This window comes from Herpailurus yagouaroundi, unplaced genomic scaffold, assembly GCF_014898765.1.
Source record: "Herpailurus yagouaroundi ecotype Mexico unplaced genomic scaffold, PumYag 161, whole genome shotgun sequence".
In the NCBI taxonomy this organism is placed as follows: Eukaryota; Metazoa; Chordata; class Mammalia; order Carnivora; family Felidae; genus Herpailurus; species Herpailurus yagouaroundi.
Genome location: NW_024412402.1, coordinates 22439903 through 22458858, shown reverse-complemented (window position 1 = coordinate 22458858; position 18956 = coordinate 22439903). Strand labels below are relative to the sequence as shown.

The following is an 18956-nucleotide window of genomic DNA, read 5'->3' as shown; positions in this document are numbered from 1 at the left end:
TTCTTTTGTGGGGAATGTGGATTCAGGGTCTAGCCCCTTATATAAGTGCTCTTTTCCTTACTTCAAGAGGTAGGAACTTTCTGGCATGTGAGCCACTTTCAACCACCATCTTGTTTCTTTCTCTATTTTATCACTCTCTGTCTCCCTCCCTCTCTTTCCCCCTCCCTCCCTCCCTCTTTTCAGATGTAGATTTTACAAACAATCCAATGATCCAGGAAGAACAGCCATTCTTTTTCTTCCCAGCCAAATCATATTCCTCTTCATTAAAAAGTAAATAAACAGACTACTAAAACTTCCACCTTTTAAACACCTAATTCTGATCAGGCTATTTCCCTTACATAGCTAGTACTCAATGGACAAAAGGTAAAGGACCAGATAAAAACAGAATAAATGCAAGATGCCTATTTAACTTTGAAATTCAGATCAACAGCAAATAATTTTTTAGTATAAGTATATGCTGTGATAATAAAAAAAAATGTTGCTTATCTGGAATTCAAATTTATTGAGTGTCTGGATTTTTATTTGCTAAATCTGGCAATCCTAGCAAAAGGTAATATTCAATTATTTGTTTTATATATTTTCATTGCTTACATACCACCAAGCTTGCTCTGCCCTGATGTTTTTTCTTTTCCTAAGGTGGTTATATTCAAAAGAAACTGAGATCCCTCATATAAGGACAGAGAGGTGACTACCCTCTCCACCCCCAGCCCCCACCACTGACCTTTCTAGTCAGAGCTCCCTCCATCTGTGTTCACTACTTCTCTAAGTCAGTGGTTCTCCAAATTTAGCATCAATCACCTAAAGGGCTTATTAAAATGCAGATAGCTATGTTCCAGAAAGCTCCAGACTTTCTGATTCAGGGACTACACTTGAACTGCCACAACTCTAAGGACATTATATAGAAATAAACTCCTTCTTTTCCTTGGGCAGACTAGTAACAGGGAAACTAATGAGTGGTCCACATGAAGGCTCAGTATAGAAATGATACAGTAGTAGAATGGGTATCACAACTCTGTCCTCCTTTTCAGCCTTTTAAATTCTTTTCCTGGTCTTGTTTATTCCATCACCCTCAATATTAAAACAAGTTAGTACAGTGTTGCACTGGGCTAATCCTACAGGAAAGATATTTGCAGTGTGTGCAAAGGCACTGTGCTGTGGTGGGGCATTAGTGTCCAGGGTCAGTGTCTGGGGTCAGTGGAGCAAAAGCAAGAGACAAAGCCTGAACAGAGGGCAGACAGGCAGGAGAGGAGGGACAGATACAGGTCATCCAGAGGCCTACCTGAACTGAACTGGTGAGTGATTATAGGAGAAAGAGTGGTCCAGGTGGTGGTGGTGGGGGTGTGTGTGGGGGACATGGTGAGGGGGACTGAGAGGGAATTGAAGTCCCCAGTAAATGAGCTGCTCAAAAACCCCATAAAAATGTTGGCTTCTACTTTTCTGATAAGTATTAAGTACCAGGTTTCACAAACATAATTCAGTGAAAACATGGAAACTACATTCCAAGGAAGTTTAAATATCCTATTTTATGGATGAGGAAAATAAAGGCTCTGGGAAAAACTCAATATCAAAGGTCAGAGTTGATGATAGAGCTCAGGTGAGAAAGAATATTCTGACTAATGTACAGATTAAGAAATATAATTTATGTGGTTATGCTCTGCAAGCTGTAAATGTAAAACTCTGTAATTCCTTTCAGGGTTAACTCAAGAAAGGAGTTGGAGATGAGCCCATGTTTGAGAGATGGTCTGCTACCATCTCCTACATGGCAGGACCAGAACCATAAACAGAAATGGAAAAATAGGGTAGGAGTTGATCATATTGTATCTGAAAATCAGGGAGGAGAGAAAGCCATGAGGAAAGGAGGGTTATTACATAGGAGGGTTTTGCCCATTACACAGGTCACTGTTTTTGTCCTTTTCTGCTTTCTGGAAAACACAACATACAGATTTATGGACATGTATGTGAACATGTACACACGTGTGTGCAAACACACCTCTTGGCCGATTTATGCTCAGAGAAAATCAAAGTCATTGAATGCAGACTCCTCCAACTTCCTGCAGCCAAGCTGAGAAGTTTGGCTGTATCCCTACTGCACAAGGACAGCTGATTCTCCCTCTTTTTGCATTTTTCTTTATCTGAGTAAGTTATATGCAACATAAAAGAAACCATTTTAAACATTTGAAATGCACAATGCAGTGGCATTAATACATTCACAGTGTTGTGCAGCCATCATTACCATCCATCTCCCCAACTTCATCATCCCAAACAGAACCTTTACCCATCGGATAATAACTCCCCATTCCTTCCTCCCCTCAGCCACTGGAAACTTTTAGTTTCTGTATCTATGAATTTGTCTTTCATAAGTACCTCATATAAGTGGACTCATACAATATTTACCCTTTTGTGTCTGATTTCTTTCACACTGTTTTCAAGATTCATCCATGTTGTAGCACATGTCAGAATTTCATTCATTAATTTCATTAAGGCTGGAGAACACTTGACTGTACATATACATTGTATTTTGTTGATCTATCCATCCACTGATGGATCCACTGATGGATCCATTCATCCACTGATGGGTTGCTTCCACTTGTTGCCTATTGTGAATAATGCTGCTATGAGGATGGCTGTACAAATATGAGTCCCTTCTTTCAAATTTTTGTTTGAAAATTTCTATATACCTAGAAGTGGAATTACTAGATCATACAATAATTCCATTTTTAACTTTTTGAGGAACCACCAAACTGTTTGTCACTATAGTTGCACCACTTTACTTGCCCACCAGCAATGCACAGGGGTTCCAGTTCAATTTGTCCATATCATCACCAACATTTCTTTACTTCTCTTTTTAAATGTTTTAAACAATAGCCATCCTAATGGGTGTAAAGTAGTATTTCATTGTGATTTTGATTTGCATTTCTCTAATGAGTAGAAATGTTGAAAATTCATGGTTAGATGCCACAAAGTAGGTGGTGATATCTTAACCACATGTGTGTTGTATGGGCCCAAAGTCTCCTTCCATCCTTCTTGGGGGGAGATCTAACATTCCCTCCTGTCATACAAAATGCTAATTGTCTCTTAACATCCATCCTCCCCTCCTGCCATGATAATAAGCCCCTGAATTTGTCTGGGCATGTGGTCATCCAAAGTGGATGATGCATTTCCCACACTCCCTTGCATCTGAAAGAAGTAGTGTAACCAAGTTCTGTCCAAAGGCATGAAATGGAGAGTGCCAGGTGAGGGCTTCCATGAAGGAACCTTCTTTGGGAGATAGTACACTAGAGCATTCTGTCTCTTCTTCCTCTCCTCTTTCGTCCCACTGCCTGGCACACAGATGCTGCCATCTTAGACAGAAGGTCAAAACCATGTACAATAGATCCAAGCCACAGAAAGGGCTGGGTCTCTCAGCTTAGAAAACATGACACCAGCCATGAACAAAGTGGAGTGTTTCTGTGGCCACAGAGAAAAACTTCTATCTTATTTAAACCACTTTTACTGTGTAGTTTCTGTCATTTTCAGTTGAATCCAATCATAATGGGAATAAGTTTCCAAATAAGTTTCTCCTTCCTTACTTTATATAGTCATGCAATTTTTCTTTCTCCTTGTCTTCATGACTCATTCTTTTACTGGTGCTCAAGATTCACCACTCCTCCTACCCTTTCATATTCCCTCACAGACCTCACTTGGTCAGTCATCTCCTAGATCTTCCTTTCATCCTTGCCTTTACTATCCCCTGCCCTTCAGCATTCAAAGAGGTCTTTCCCCTCTTACAAAAGCCACATCTTCTCCAACTGCAATTCCTCTTTATCTCCCTATTTCCTCCCTCTTTTTTTAAACAATAATAACAACACAAAAACTTTTTTGAAATAATTGCTCACATTTTCTATATCCTCACCTTACTTTTATTCCCTACACTAGGGCTCAACCCCATGAAACTGTTTTCCCAAGGGCATAGAAGATATTTTTGTCGCTAAGTATAATCTCATTTGATCCTCAGCAGCATTTGGCACTATCATTCATTGTTCCTGCCTTCTCCAAATACACATCATTTGACCTTGGTGCATCACACTTTCCTGGATTTTCTTATATGTTTTTGGTCACTTCTTGTCAATTATCTTCCCAAGATTTCTTCTCTTCCCAAACTTTAAATACTAGTTATCTAGTATATACTCTGTACTCTCTTTCTGGGTCATTATTTGTATCTATGTTGTAGACCATCTTTGTTGAAGGTTAGAGATCTCTCCAGAGTTCCAGATGGATGTAGTTAACTTCTTATTGGATAACACCTTGAAAATGCCCATTAGGCATCTTCAAACCCATCATGACCCAAACTTCATTTATCACCATCTCCTTAAAATCCACCTGAACATCACTTACCCCCAAACTAGAAGTTTTCTTTCACTTAACTTTATCACTTGCCATCTTCTTTCCTTTCCATATCCAAGTTATAACACTTCAACCTCCATAATTCTTGAATACTCCTGTATCTCCCCATCTCTGCAGCACTCACTCTGGTTGCTGATTGGGTGCAACATCCTCTAGAAGGTTACCTTGCCTCTAGTCTTGCCCCCTTTTTAATTCATTTTCCACACTGTCACTAGAACAACATTGTAAGATTTTTTAAAGCATGTTAACATTTTTAAATAACTCAAATAATGTTATTTAATAATTAAAACTGCAAATCATCATTTTACTATCTGACATGCAACCTTCAATACTTGTCTCTCAATATAAAATCTTTAATAAGAAACATATGCCATTCAAGCTCTGACTTCTGCCTACATCTCTCCCTATAAATCTTGTCTATCTTCATCCCTTCTTCGCCATTCCCTAAAGCCCCCAAATCACACAAACACAGTCCATCTAGCCAGACTGGTATTTCATTCCTGGATTCCTACCATGGTCTCCTTTCTCTAGGCTCTGACATATGCAGTCTCCTATACTTGTAACATTTATCTTTCCTCTTACCTGGTTAAATACTGTCAACTTTGTGTCTCAGCTTTCATATATCTTCCTTCTAGAAGACTTTTCTGACCCAAAAAGTCTTCTAGATGATGCCATAGCAAACAACATTTGCTTTTATCTCAGTACTTACTATGTCATATTGAATTGTCTACTTCCTTGAGTGTAAGAACTATGTTTTGTTGTTGTTTTTGGCTAAGATACAGAAGGGTATGAATAAATCATTCTGGAGTGGGTAAAATATAATATAAGTAAGAACTTGGCTATGCCATTGAGTCTATTATTGAAATATGAATGTAATGAAGAACTTTGCCATACCCTTGGGTCTATTATGTTGCTTTTTTTTTTTTTTAAATCATTCGTCTTCATGATGTGGAGATTACATGTCTATATCATTTAAGGATGACACAAAGCTGATGGTGACAGCTCATCGGAATCCAAAAATAATCAAAGTGAATTTAAATACAGGACACAAGGTGCAGTAAAATTTCAAAAACTTAGAAGAAAAATTTAAAGAAAATTACCTATAAGCAAGAATAGGAGAGGTCTTACATAATAGCATTTTTTTGTGTGTGTGAGAGGAATGAGTACAACATCAATATGAACCAAGAGTGTGGTATCTGAAAGAGAGAGAGAGAGAGAGAGAGAGAGAGAGAGAGAGAGAGAGAGAATAGGGACGCCTGGGTGGCTCAGTCAGTTAAGTGTCCTACTCATAATCATGAGTGTCCTAGCTCAGGTCATGATCTCATGGTTCATGAGTTCAAGCCCTGCATCCGGCTGTCTGCTCTCAGCAGAAAGCTCACTTTGAATCCTCTGTCATTCTCTCTCTCTGCCCCTCTTGCTCTCTCTCTCTCTTTCTCTCTGTCTCTCAAAAAAAAAAATAAATAAATAAACATTGTGAGTTCAAGCCCCGCGTCGGGTTCTGTGCTGACAGCTCAGACCCTGGAGCCTGTTTCAGATTCTGTGTCTCCCTCCCCCGTTCATGTTCTGTCTCTCTCTGTCTCAAAAATAAATAAATGTTAAAATAATTAAAAATAAATAAATAAATATTAAAAAAGAAAAAAATAATACAATAATAAAGTGAACCTATATAACTATAAGGTCCAAAATGTGGTAGGTAAGAGTCCATGACTCACTTATCAATCAAACTACATCTAGGAGAGTTTGGTAATGCATTTTAGTGAATCATTATCAAACTAGAGCATGTCCAGAAGATAAGGATCAGGATGATTAATGGTTTAAAATCATGCCATACAATAATCATAAGAAGGAACTAAGAATGTCAAGATAAGTAGTATTCATGATAGGCATCTTTTAGAAAGAGGATCACACAATATTAGTTATGTTTTTGAATAGTTCTAATTGGCAGAAGTTAGAAAGAGACAAATTTTTGCTCCACATAGATTCATTAGGATTATATTCATCTACAAGTAATAGAAACCTAATTAAATAAGTTTTTTTTTTCTCATAAGTGATAGTAAGTATGGAAACATGTTTTCCAGTGCTGGTACAACTGCTATGTCATCTTGAACCCAAGGTCCTTTTATTAGATTTAGCCATATGAAATTGCCTTATACTCAATTATTTTTGATTTACCAAAACAGCCAAGTCCATTTAGTTTAACCTAAATTCTTCCTTCTTTGCCATTCTTGATATGTGTTGTTTGTCTGCCTTTTTACAGGCTCTCTCCTGGAACTCTAGGTAGTATGCCATTTTCTCCGTCAAGAGGACGGGGCAATGGCATGGTTTATAAAACACAGTCTCCCTGAGTACAATCCTCAAAACCCCAACCAAACTTGTGCTTTTATTGCATTAATCTGAACTGCATTGCATGACCATACTGAGCTACAAGGGAATTTTTGTGGTGAATAGTTTGAATGGGCATATTGCTGCCTGCAACAAATTTAGAGCACTGTTTATACAGAGAAAGGATAATAATTGATTTTGAGGAGATATCAAAAGTGTTTGCCAGAATAGTGTTTTCCAAAGAGTTTATCAACTATGAAAAGGAATACTAATATCATTTATTCTCAGTTGTATCTGCACAATAGAATAATCTGTACTTATTTCAAGGTAGAGGTGACTTTGTCCTATACTAACCTATACAATGGGTATTTTTGTAGGTCATCCCTGGGCACCTGCTTATAATAATCCCCACAGGTGATTTTGATAGACAGCCAGAACTGGGGAGCACAACTCATGTGGTTAGTGTCTGATTACTGGGAATATCTGGAATGGTTGGGCAGCAATTGATGAACATCATTCAGATGGGATTTGATGCCTTGAGTGGGAGACTGAGAAAATTCCATAATTTCTCACAACTCTAGGAGTCTGTGAAAAAGCTTTTGCATTTGATGAGTAAATTATTTTGGCCTTGACAAGGCTTTGGCAGTGCAAGAAAATAATGGAAAAAAATGGTGATAGGGCATTTAGATCCTTCTATTAAGAAGTGTAAGGGAGAAAGGAAGGAGAAATATAGAACAATCAATTAATTCTTATTGGTTTTAAAAATTAGCACAATGGTTTATCCAACTGCAGATGTCTATACATCACTGGTTGCATTGAGAAAAAAAAAAAAAGCTGTCAATTAACCTTTTTCATGCCTGGGCCAGGTTTCATCTTGACCTTTTAGGGGGAAAGTCAAATGCCCTGGTGGACAATTTTGTGTGAAAGGGAAAAATTAGATTTGAAGAAGCAGATAAGAAACACTTGACCACCTCATCTTCTCCAACTAAATACAATCCATCCAGTCACTTTCCTCTTTTCTTGGATCCAAACTTCCTTTGCCTGTGTGTCTCCCCATGACGCCGACATAGGTTCAGATAGCCATCCCATTCTCCACTCATCTGATCTATTGACCACTAGAGTGACTATTTTCTGCTCTGGGGTAAGTTTAGTCATAAATGCTGAGCTCATCTACCACTACCCAGGTGCCTACCACATATGGTTTATGGCTGATTATCACCAGGAGATATTGCTAATATATGGGATTACAGATTCAGAGTCCCCAAAAGATCTTGTCAGAAAGAAAGTATCAGTTGAATCTAATAAGATAACTTCAGAAAGGGTAAGTTCTGAAATCGGGTTATTGTGCACATCGTAAAACACCACAAGCATAAGAGAAGGAAGGTTTGAATTAACAACAGCTCAACAGAAGTTGACAGGATCATATGGCTCCTAAAACTTAAGGGAATCTCATGCTGTTTTCCCTCTCTCTCCTTCTCTCTATCTTCTTTCTAGCTGTAAGTTCTGAGTATTTAATTTGTGCTAAGTGTTGTGCTCGGTGCCCTAGGAACATAAAGATCAATAAAGCAGTCCCTGACCTCTAGGAGCTCAGAGTCTGGTAAAGGAAGATAGACATATAAGCATGTACCTATGCCATCTGTGGTGGATGTTAAGTATAGAGGTAAGTACAGGAGAAATGGAAGTATAGATGACAAAATAAGAGACTGCCGAGGAATGCTGAGCTGGAATTTTTCTTGAATTGTAAGTTTTAGATGAGGGCAGCACTCAGCAGAGGGAGCAGTGTGCACACATGCTGTGCGGAAGAAGTCCTCAAGCAGTCCCTGGAACAGGAACAGGAATGCAAAGGATTAGGAGAGGCTGGCAAACCCAGGCCAGACCTAGAGGGTTTACATTACCTTGCCAAAGGGCTGAGATTTTGTCCCTTTTGGGTTGGAGTGAGGAGGGGCCATATTATATAATATTTTGGACTACTCAAAGCACACTGGGAGAAGAATACTTTAAAAACAATATAGAATAACCCAGAAGAACTTTGGATAAAAGCAATCAGCACCCTTTCTATGGATGATAAGATAGAAAGAAACTAGGAGAAAATCTTGCTATATTTAGCCCAGTGGAGGGAAAATTTGAGGGAGAAGGGAACACAATTTTTTTGAAATATTTAAAGTAAATTCATGTTGAAGAAGGATTAGACTTGTCCTGTGAGTAGTAGTATTTGTATCAATCATAATGCTATTAAGTAATACTTCTTGAGAACTTACAGTGTGCTAGGCAGTGTTCCAAGCACTTTATCTGCAGTAACTTATTTAATCCTCATAACAGCCTTAAAGCTAAGTCCCATAATTATCTCCATTTTGTAGAAGAGGCAACAGAATCACAGAGGTTGACTATATTGTTTAAGGTTTCAAACTAGGAAGTGGAAGAGCCAGGGTTTGGACCCAGGCAATCCCGCCACTATATTATAATGTCTCTCTAGACCTAGAGAAAATGGCTAAATCTGTAAGAAGACAGATTCTCCCTCTCCTTTGTCTTCTTCCTCTTCCTGTCTTCCTGAAATCTAATGGTCAGGCACAATAATCTAGAAAGATGTATGTTCCCCTTTATTGGAAACAGAAGCTAGGGGACCACTGCAGCTCCACTATTGAGGTATCAAAGTTCAAAGAGAGAGATTGAAATAAGTCATCTTGAAAGTTCCTCTGGGCTTGAGCTGGTTGTGACTCTGGGATTGGAAGACATAGCAGTGTGAACACTTTAGGGAGCCAGCCGTGTACTTTGTGAGTTACCCAGAGACTGCCCTTGGCACACATTTGCGTGGTAGCTCTGTTCCCCATGTGCCTCTGAGCCTGCTGACTCCATAAAAAAAAAAAAAAAAAAAAAAAAAAAAAAAAAAAAAAAAAAAAAAAACAGGCAAGTTTCACTCATGTATGCACAGCAAGAGCCAACCTGACTTGGGGAGTGGAACCAGCATCACTTCTGCCTAACACACTAACTGCAATTTTGCCATTGAGGTTCTTGGCATCGAGCCTTTGTTGCTCATGAGAAGGAGAGCAATGGAAGCAACACTGCTGGCTAACTGACTTGGGGAAGAGACTGGACCCTGAGCAGAAGAGAAATATGAAAATCTTCCCACTAAAGAATGGGGATTCTTCCAAGGTTCACCATCGCTTAGCACTCTCTAAATCCAGCTCTAACACATTCTTTCTTGACCCACATTCAAGTGGCTCCTAATTCTCTTATAAGATGGATTGGTTAAAGAATCCTTATCATTCCTGGATTCCTCTATGAGGGAAATGCTGTGACTAGTTAATCCTTTTCTCCCATCCTAAGGATGCCTTATAAAGAAATACATACATATATAGATATGTGATAAAATATATATGATATAGCATGTAGTGTTTGCATTGCACACACACCATTCACACATTCTGACTTTGGTCATCTGTCTGTGACTATGTCTATATTCTTAGCTCCTTGCAAGCAGAAACTGCTTCGGAATACTTTCTTCTAGCATCACTACTTTTCAAGTGCTATATCAAAGAGACTATTTGCAAAATTGCAAAGTGTTGAACTTGAAATGAAACTTGAAAATATTTTAGACCAAATTCTTTATTTTAGAGGTGTGGAAACTGAGACTCATATAAAGGATGTGTCTTACCCAACATCATAGAACTTTTCATATGACTTTAGAGGTCCAATGCTTAAATCTGACCACATATTAGAACCTCTTGCAGGGCTCTAAAAAGATTGATGATTAACCTCTGATTTTATTGGTCTGTGATAGGGTTCAGTCATTGGTATTATTATAAAGCTCCTCAGGCAATTTGATACACCAAGTTTGAGAACCATTGGCTTAGAAAATGTAAATATTGCAAATCCCCTGATGACCTTTCAGTCTCAGAGATCAGGTCAGGAGATGTAGAACTGACTGCTTGACTTGGAAGGCTCAGGATCCATGTGAAAGTTATCTGTTCTCTATGTGAGGAAAGATAAGAACAATCACGATCACCTCTGTGAAAATGCAGATAGAAGCAGCCAGGTAAGCAATCATCCTGAGAATTCAGCAGGCAGCTTGTACACAGTTTGAGCATAAGAAAAGCCATTTTCCCTCTGGGTACATATGACTGGAAACACAAGTTGATGGATTAGAAGAAGACCCGTCTCTCAACTGTAGTGTACGACCAGAAGAGAACAAATAAAGCATGATGAATTTTTATTATTCCAGAAACCCTAAGTTAGGGTGACATGGGTGGCTAGCAAATAAAAGGGTTCTCAGAAGGGAGATTATCTTAGATATTCCCTGAGTTATGAATCCCTCTAAGAGTTCCCCCTGCATAACATTTGCCTCATCCAGACTAACTGCCAGAGGCAAATCCTTCCCTGATCTGTCTGATATAAGTATCTCTCCCACTCCCCTTACCTCTAATTCTGTGCAGAAAGCAAGGCAAAAGGGAGGTGGATAAGCTACCAGACAGGGTGGCATTGTGCCAAGAATCAACTAATAACTTGAATGACAAAAGACAATTGTCACAAAGCCAACTAACTTAAATCAGCTTTCATCATCCACATACTAACTGAGGGCACATCAAATATCTATGAGTTCCTTCTTGGCAGAAGACAGCATGGAGTAGTAAAGGCAGCACCTCTTATTTATTATTAACACAGAACTACAGTTGTGAGTCCTCTCCCAGTTCTCCCTCCGTAAAACAAATGTCAAAGGTTAGTTGATTTCTTGCCACCCATTTCCATGAGAAACCAAAAGCTGTGTCTTTCATTCTTCCCTCTTGCTTCTGGCACTCCTGTTGGTGCTTTTGAATGCTATTAAAAAGGATGGAAAACCAAGCCAAATCTTAGAAATTCTACTCTGTCTTTGGTTTCATCCTTGAGTTTGTTTTAGTCACTGATGCATTTATTCCCACCACCTACCACCTACAACTACAACATAGTGGGCACTCAATAAACACTTGCAGGGTGATTGAACCAATGAACACATACACAGCTATGGTCTGTGTTGGGTTAGTGTTTGGTGACACCACCAAGACAAAGCAAGGGCAGCACCTCCAGAGAGTTAATCTGAGTGAGCCTTTGAAGCCAAAACCAACCAATCCTTTGAACATTCTTTTATTACTATGAAGGCAATACTCTTAGAGAAGAAAAAAAAAAAATGAAATTTAGTAACCTAAGATGTCCTTAGTAACAGTGCTAAAGAATGTGTTTTCCAATATTTGATTTCTTAGCTTGACAGTCTCTCTTGAAATATTCACTTCTCGGCAACGAAAATGTGAATCTTTGTTGGTTTGTTTTGCAGTTTGCAAATGACTTACAGAGTTCTTCTGGCAAGGTTTCTGTTTTTCTTCTTGCAAATAAACAAAAGGCCATCTCTCTAGTATGACTTAAGTGGGAGAGTATCTGTGCTCTGTCATTGTTTTGGAAGGAGGAAAGAAGAAGAGGAAAGGAGGGGGAAGTAGAAAGAAAAATGAGGAAAATTTTAACAGGCAGGGAATAGACGCTGAGCAAAACGTGGGAAAGTGACAGGTAAATTGGATATGGAAAATTAGAGTGTCGGGGATATCAAATAACTGAGGACTCTGTGATCAATGGGCTCCCAGGTACTCTTGCTGGGGAAGCCTGAACTAGCCCACCGGTTCATCTGTCCCCCCTTCCCCCTGCTGCGCTGCATCATCTGGGCTCCTTGCGGACTGGGAAGACAGACTTTCCCTCCTTCTCCTGGGCAAGCCTGCATGAAGCAGAGCAACCCCTGCCAGCATGACCTAGATCTGTCAACTGATCAATTATTGTTCCCATAGAGGAGAAGGAAAAATGAAAGGAAGAAAGAAAAAGGGAAATAGAGAAAAAAGAGAAAAGGGGAAGAGAGGGCAGAAAGAGGGTGGGAGAGATGGGGAGAGGCAGAATGAGAAGGAAGGTGGATGTACACATAGATGTTTTAAGTTTAAGCAGTGATAGCACGAGTAGACTTAATCTAGGAGGTTGCATAAATAAATACAGAGATGCAGAAAATAAAACATAGAGTTCTCAGAGATTATTGAGCAAAATCATAGAGCAGAGGATTGAGTCCTCTTCTACCCACTTTTTCCAATGCAGACAGAACTGTCTTTACCCTCTAAAACTCTTAGCTCCAGATATCTTCTCCCTGTTCTCCCCCTCTCTGCCATCTGTCCAGCCAGCGTTGCACCTCCTTGAAGAAGTCTCCTTTTACAGGTGGATGGCCAGCATGCTCTTTCCCACTGTGGTTGCTAATGGAAGGGAATGGAAGCATCCACCACCAGAGGAGGATGGCAATGGCGCCACCGGACCCCATCTGGCCTGTATGCCATTGATTACCTTATTTTTGCCGGTTTTCATCTTTTATGTTTAATTTGTTTTATTGAATTTCAAATGACTGTAGACATAAAGTAAACATTTAACAAGCCAATAGAGCAGAAAGGAAGTAAACTGCATAAATACAACCGGTCTCAGCATGCAGTTCCACTTAGCACCACATGTTTGGAGTGTTACAAGCATTAATGAGTCCTTACAACACCCAGGGGAGTTGCTCCCCAGCCTGGCAGGCAGGTGGGGAGACAGGCTCACAGAGGGAAAGATTTTCCCCTACAGAAGACATAGAGAACTTTGAGCTCAGATGTACATGCTTCCCACCGAGCCTCACACAGGCCTCTAGAACTGGCACAAAACCTGGAAGGCATGCTCATTAGAGTGTTTGAAGAGTCTGTAGGGCCTCTGCTGAGGTTATATGTAAAGCAAAGTTTGTTTGCATTCTTGGCATTCTAGTTGGTGGGCAGGACTGAGCAGGCCATGAACTACAAAGCAAAACAAACAAACAAACAAAAACAAACTAGAACGGAGCCAAATCCCAGATGTGATGGTCCCACCCAAAGTGTGTTCATCATGAGTAGGCAGTGACGAGCGCTGTGAATTGTTCCAGCATGTGTTTCCTGTACATGCCAGAATCATGTGTCTCATAGTGACGCAGAAATGTTATCAGTTCTTAGGCTTTTAGGAGGGATCACTGCATCCCAATGGATAAGCTGTGGCTGAAGACAACACCAGTTTGTTTGGGCCATCTGTGACAAGTAGCTGGTCCCAGCCCAGGTCACCATGACTCTGGGCAACCAGATTGCAGGCGTGTAGAGGACAGAACCCTGGGAACTGCTGGAAGATATTCCAGAGTGGAGCAGGAAAGCAGAGGCACAGCTCAGCATTCTAGGAGAGGCTTACTGAGAGAAAACAGAAGTCAGGGGCTAGGCATCCAGCTCATAAGAAGGCATTCTTGGCCTTATATTTGGCTTTAAAAGTGTCAAAAAAAGAGGGCCTACCACCAGGACTAGGCTTGCACTTGGTAACTAAAGCTGCAATCCTAAGAATGGTCTTCATGCAGCAAGGCCTGCTGGTCACTGCTTGGACTCTCTAGTCACCCTTGATCAAATGCTTAGAGGTCCATCACTGAATATGAAGGATGAAGGTGAGCTGCGTTTGTTGTGCTGTGCACGACTTGCCTCTAACTTGCCCTGAGCTGGCAGCTCCAGGGTCTACTTTGTTACTTTGTGAGATTCCTCTGTCTCTTTCCCCTGACCTTTTTTTTTCCTTTTCAATGGCCCACAGTACTTACATCAGGCCTAGGGTCCCCTCATCCCACACTGATTTTTCACTTTGCCCGTAAACATTGTTATGGTCTCATCTGCCTCCCTCACATTTCAGAAACATTACCCAAGTCAGGCTGCTGCTGGCACCCAATGTTTCCTGTGAGTGGCAGGAAGCTGCCCCATCTGCCCACCTGAAGGGGTCCATGTCAATGGCGTCCGCCGAAGGAGAGCTTGAACTTAGCCCCAATCTCCTTTTCCTTCTACTCTGCCTGTTTGTGTCTCAAGTGGTCAGATTCAAGTTGATGTGGGACATGAGATGAGGGAAAATTTGAAAGGTAAGACAGGAATCCAGCTAAGCTCATTCGAAGGTGTTAAAGGGAGCATTAATCCTTCGAAGGAGAAATGGTTGGGTTTCTAGAAAGAGAAGGGCTGCCTCACTACCAGCCATTCCTTTCAGAGCCTCTCAGTGGCAGAAGGTGGGCGGTGTGCTGAAAAGGACAGCCGCCTAATCCGGCTTCCCCGCTCCTGTTCCCAGGAAAGAGGAGCTGTTGGCTAATAAACCCTGGTGAGTCTTAGGGCCAGAGCCCCAGGGCACTAATCACCCCCTCCCTCCTGCCCGGCACTAATCAGCGCTGATTCCCTTGGAAACTGCCCCCCCCCCCCGCCCCTGCTAAGCTGGATCATGGTTGCTGGTTGGGTTGGGGTGTGGGGAGGAAAGGGTCAGAAAGGATTCCATAAAATACCACTAGCCCTGGATACCTTTTTTAAGAAGGCAAGAAACCCAGGAAGTAGCAGCTCTAGGAAGAGCCAGCTTAAAACAAAAACAGAGAAGAAAAAATTGCCTTGGAATGTGTACTGCATTCTAACTAGTCCCACTGGGTCAATGCAATAGGGGTGGATTATTGCAGGCAAGACCTGGGCTGCCTCGGTAATTCTGTAAGTTTGATAAGAGATAGCTGGCAGACTCGAGCTTCTGTCCCCAGAGAGAGAAAACAGACATCACCTTTGCCTGCCCAACTGGCATGTGGTATAGGGGTCTTTGGGGGTTATTCTTCCTTAAAATTGGGCAGCCTGTTTTATTATGACACACTGAAACATATTCAGAGCTGGCTCGAGGTGGACAGCACAAATAAGGCCATTATTCTCCTAAGGAAAGTCAAATTTGGTAGCATGTAAGGAGGTCTAAGATATGCCTCCCCCCATCACACAATCCCCACACCATGAGAGAAACAAGACCACAAAATCAGATTTCACCCTGGAGAATTTTGTGCCGCTACTTTCTGCTCATCTACTTAGGGATCATTCAAAGTATGAGCAAATATTATGCTTCCCTGCATTTATTTCTGATGAAAAAAAAAATCACGTATGCTAATTTATATGTAAATTCAGTATGGCCCTGGGGCTCCTGGCACGCTGCCAATGGGGCTGTTGATGGTGGAAGTTTGGCCATTGTCTCCGGTTTGATGTATAGATAGAAGAGACACAGACCTCAGGACAGATGGAAATTACTGAGGACTTGAGACCTTCCCCTTCTCTACCTGTGACCCTCCACTCTACCCTCTGCCTACTTAGTTTTCATTTCTGTTGTTAGCATGATAGAAGCTTGGCTCTGAACTCAGTTTCCTCACTGCACTAGTGTTGGGGTTTTGCTTTTACCAGGTGGGCACCTATGAACCCAGAACAAGCAGAGGTGTGCACCCCCACCTCATGCACACACATGCATACACACATACATGTGCATACACACTGCTGCTGTTCCATATTACATAAGACGAGTCAGTCAAGGATGCCTCCAAGTTGGCTCCTTTACTCTTACACCCACCAATGCTCTTATGGGAAAGGAGAGAGATTCTGAGGCCAGTGCCCTTCTGAGGTTGAGCGCAGCAGATGACATCAAGGATATCCCTGCAAAATCAACCACTATGAACTTCCTTGCCATCTTATTCACACCCCTCCAGCACCCCCTTGCCTTCCTCCTTGAGCCCAGCCAAGGGTACACATGCATTTGATTCTTCCCAGCCTGGTCCTCTCTGCCCACCTGGTGTGGGTCCGCATGATAACCACTGCAGCTTATGTCAAAGGGCCAGAGGCAACCCCCAAAGTCTACCCTCAGAGAGGGGTCGGCAGGACCAGAAGTGGGGATAGGCAAGACTGTGAGAACTCCATATTGCGGTAGGAGAAGAGAACGAGGTGGGTGGGACTCCCCATGCTTTTTCACCTAGTGAGACTGAACTTTCCTCTGGGAATCAAGGCACAGGACTAAGCTTCTGCATGGGATCCTCTTTGCAAGCTCTGCTGGACCACCCAGGGAAAGTTTCTCTGCCTGTCTCAATCCTGATGAGTTCAAACACCTTTAATATGAAAGAGGTAAGTCAGACCCTCCAGAGGACAGGGGAGGGCGAGAGCAAGCAGGTGAACAGATAATACCGCTGCTGGAACGTCAGAGCTAGAACAGAGCGGGGGGCCACACGGTGCAGCAAATGGACTCAAGGTTGAAGCAGATTCCAAATGCACCCCAACGCAGCGTGACCAACATCAAACGGTACCCTGGGCCAGGGAGCAAGCCCACCCTCAACTGCTGCCCCCAGTGCCTGGGCTTCCCACCGCAGATAAATAAAAAGAAAATTAGCATTCGACTCTTATTGCCACTCTCCCTTCAACTTGGAAAATCTTTCCTGAATTTCAGATCCTCCTGAGTGTTCCCACTGCCTTTAATCGGCTTGTTATCCTCCCCCAACCCTGCTGCCCCCACCACAAACACACTCCCAAACACATTCAAAACTAATACAGTTGTCCACCTCTGCTGCAAATTGATTCATCCCTTCAAGCTGTATCTCTGACCAGAATCTTACAGGATGCACAGTTACCTGATTATTCTTAGCCTGCGTTTTTCAGTTTGCTCCTTTTTAGAAGCTTTGCAAGTTTACTGGCCGATATTTAAAGTTTCCTCTTGTAATTTCTTCCCAGTAACATAAGCAACACATTAGCAACCCCGATGTCCTCTGAATCTGTAATTTTCCCCTGCTTACATGTGTGCTCTGTTGTGTATGTGTGCAAGAATGTACATAAAGCCGGGGAGACCAGTACATAGCCACGCACCTAAATGGAGCACCAGACACATTTTACTTATGCATATACATTCCCCCATTCCGGTAGCAGCCAGAATCAAATCAATATTCTCACAGCCTGGTAGGGAGAATGAAGTCCCAGCCATGCTGTTTAAACGCTCTCTCCTCCACCTGCAAACCGTGCAGCAAGCCGACTCGGGGAGCCTGCGAATCATATAAAGCACACTGTACGATTCCTGAGTCTACTGTAGGCAAATCAATAGCAAGCTCTTACCTTGAAAGAGAAACAGAGCAGCCAGCCCCGTGAAGATTGCCCAAGAGATAGAATTGTGCATTTTTGCCTGGATGGTTTTCATGATTTTTTTTCTTCTTCTTTTTCTTCTTTTTTGTCAGGTTCGGTTTTTTATTTCTTTCTTTCCTGACAGATTGCGTTGCTCTCAAGCTGTTGGAAGGAGATTTAAATCCACTGTTTTGCTGAAGGACACAACAAGAAAGCCGAGGGTGTGAGAGAGTGTGACTTCTCAGTAATTATCTCTACTCATACTCTGGCACTGAGACACATCGTACAATCTGGCCCTGGACAGCCCTCCTACAAGCTGCAATCATTGGTTCTAATCCAAGGATTGACAGAGCTACAACACACGCGCGCAGGCACACACACACACACACACACACTCACTCACTCACTCAGGAATCATTTACTGGGCAAATCAGGCTAGCTGATTAAAGAGACAGGAGCCTGGAGAGAAGGAATGATAAATGCCACTTTGCCCCTTCTATATTACTTTCATTTTTTAAACTGACAGTCTCAGAGCCCCAAGCTTCAAAAAATCCCTTTCCTTCTGGCATTCCCTGGCCTCCTGAACTCAGATTCCCTATGCACTAGAAAAATCCCATAGCCAGCAACGGCTTACAGGAAATTTTAAAGGGACATTTTCATGCTCGGTGAAACTTGCAAAGATGAGTCAAATTTCATTTGTTGGTACCTATTTTCCTCTCCAATGAAAATATCATTCAGTGACAGATTTCTCTCTCTCTCTCTCTCTCTCTCTCTCTCTCTCATCTTTCAGCTTTTCCCAATCAACCTCCTACTTAGTTGCTTTGAAAATAATAAATAACTTTCTATTTTCTTCTGCTGTCACTTCTGTGTCAGAATACCTGTATTACTCCTATTTTTCACTCACTTAATTTATTTCCCAAAGTCAGCCATGTGTATATGATACCATGAAAAAGGATGAGGCTTCTGAGATTGGAGAGCTGCAGTCTGAAGAAGGGGAACCCTCTCAAAAGAGAACAAGAAATGAGTTTATTCTATATGTTGCAGCCAACCTACATTCATTAAAAAGAATAATATAAGGTTTGTGTCTCAAACTGCAGCAAGGTGGATTTAAGTCAGACATGCTGAAGGACTTTCTGAGTGGTTATAAAATGTCCTCAGAGAGTTGAAGGCATTCATCTCCTTAGTGATGGGTAAGAATAAAAATCAGACAGAAATATTCAAATGGGCACAATGACTTCTAGAGGGACTTTTCGCTCTAACGACCAGGAAGCTGATATGAATTTTTAGTTTCTTCATATGGAAAGGAAG

The 18956-nt window shown here is 41.5% G+C and overlaps 1 protein-coding gene and 1 non-coding gene across 2 annotated transcripts in view; both read right to left on the bottom strand.

Annotated features, from left to right (window-relative positions):
- Nucleotides 1-17957, bottom strand: part of NTM (neurotrimin) — a 957218-nt gene extending 939261 nt beyond the window's left edge. The window contains exon 1 of the mRNA XM_040483562.1: nt 17643-17957. Within this exon, the coding sequence (XP_040339496.1) occupies nt 17643-17724 (82 nt within the window). The 5' untranslated portion in view covers nt 17725-17957. The remainder of the gene's footprint in view (nt 1-17642) is intronic.
- On the bottom strand, nt 2937-3063 carry LOC121035699 (U6atac minor spliceosomal RNA). The gene has a single exon (XR_005793036.1). It is a non-coding gene; the product is annotated as a U6atac minor spliceosomal RNA (small nuclear RNA).
- Nucleotides 17958-18956: the final 999 nt, after the last annotated feature.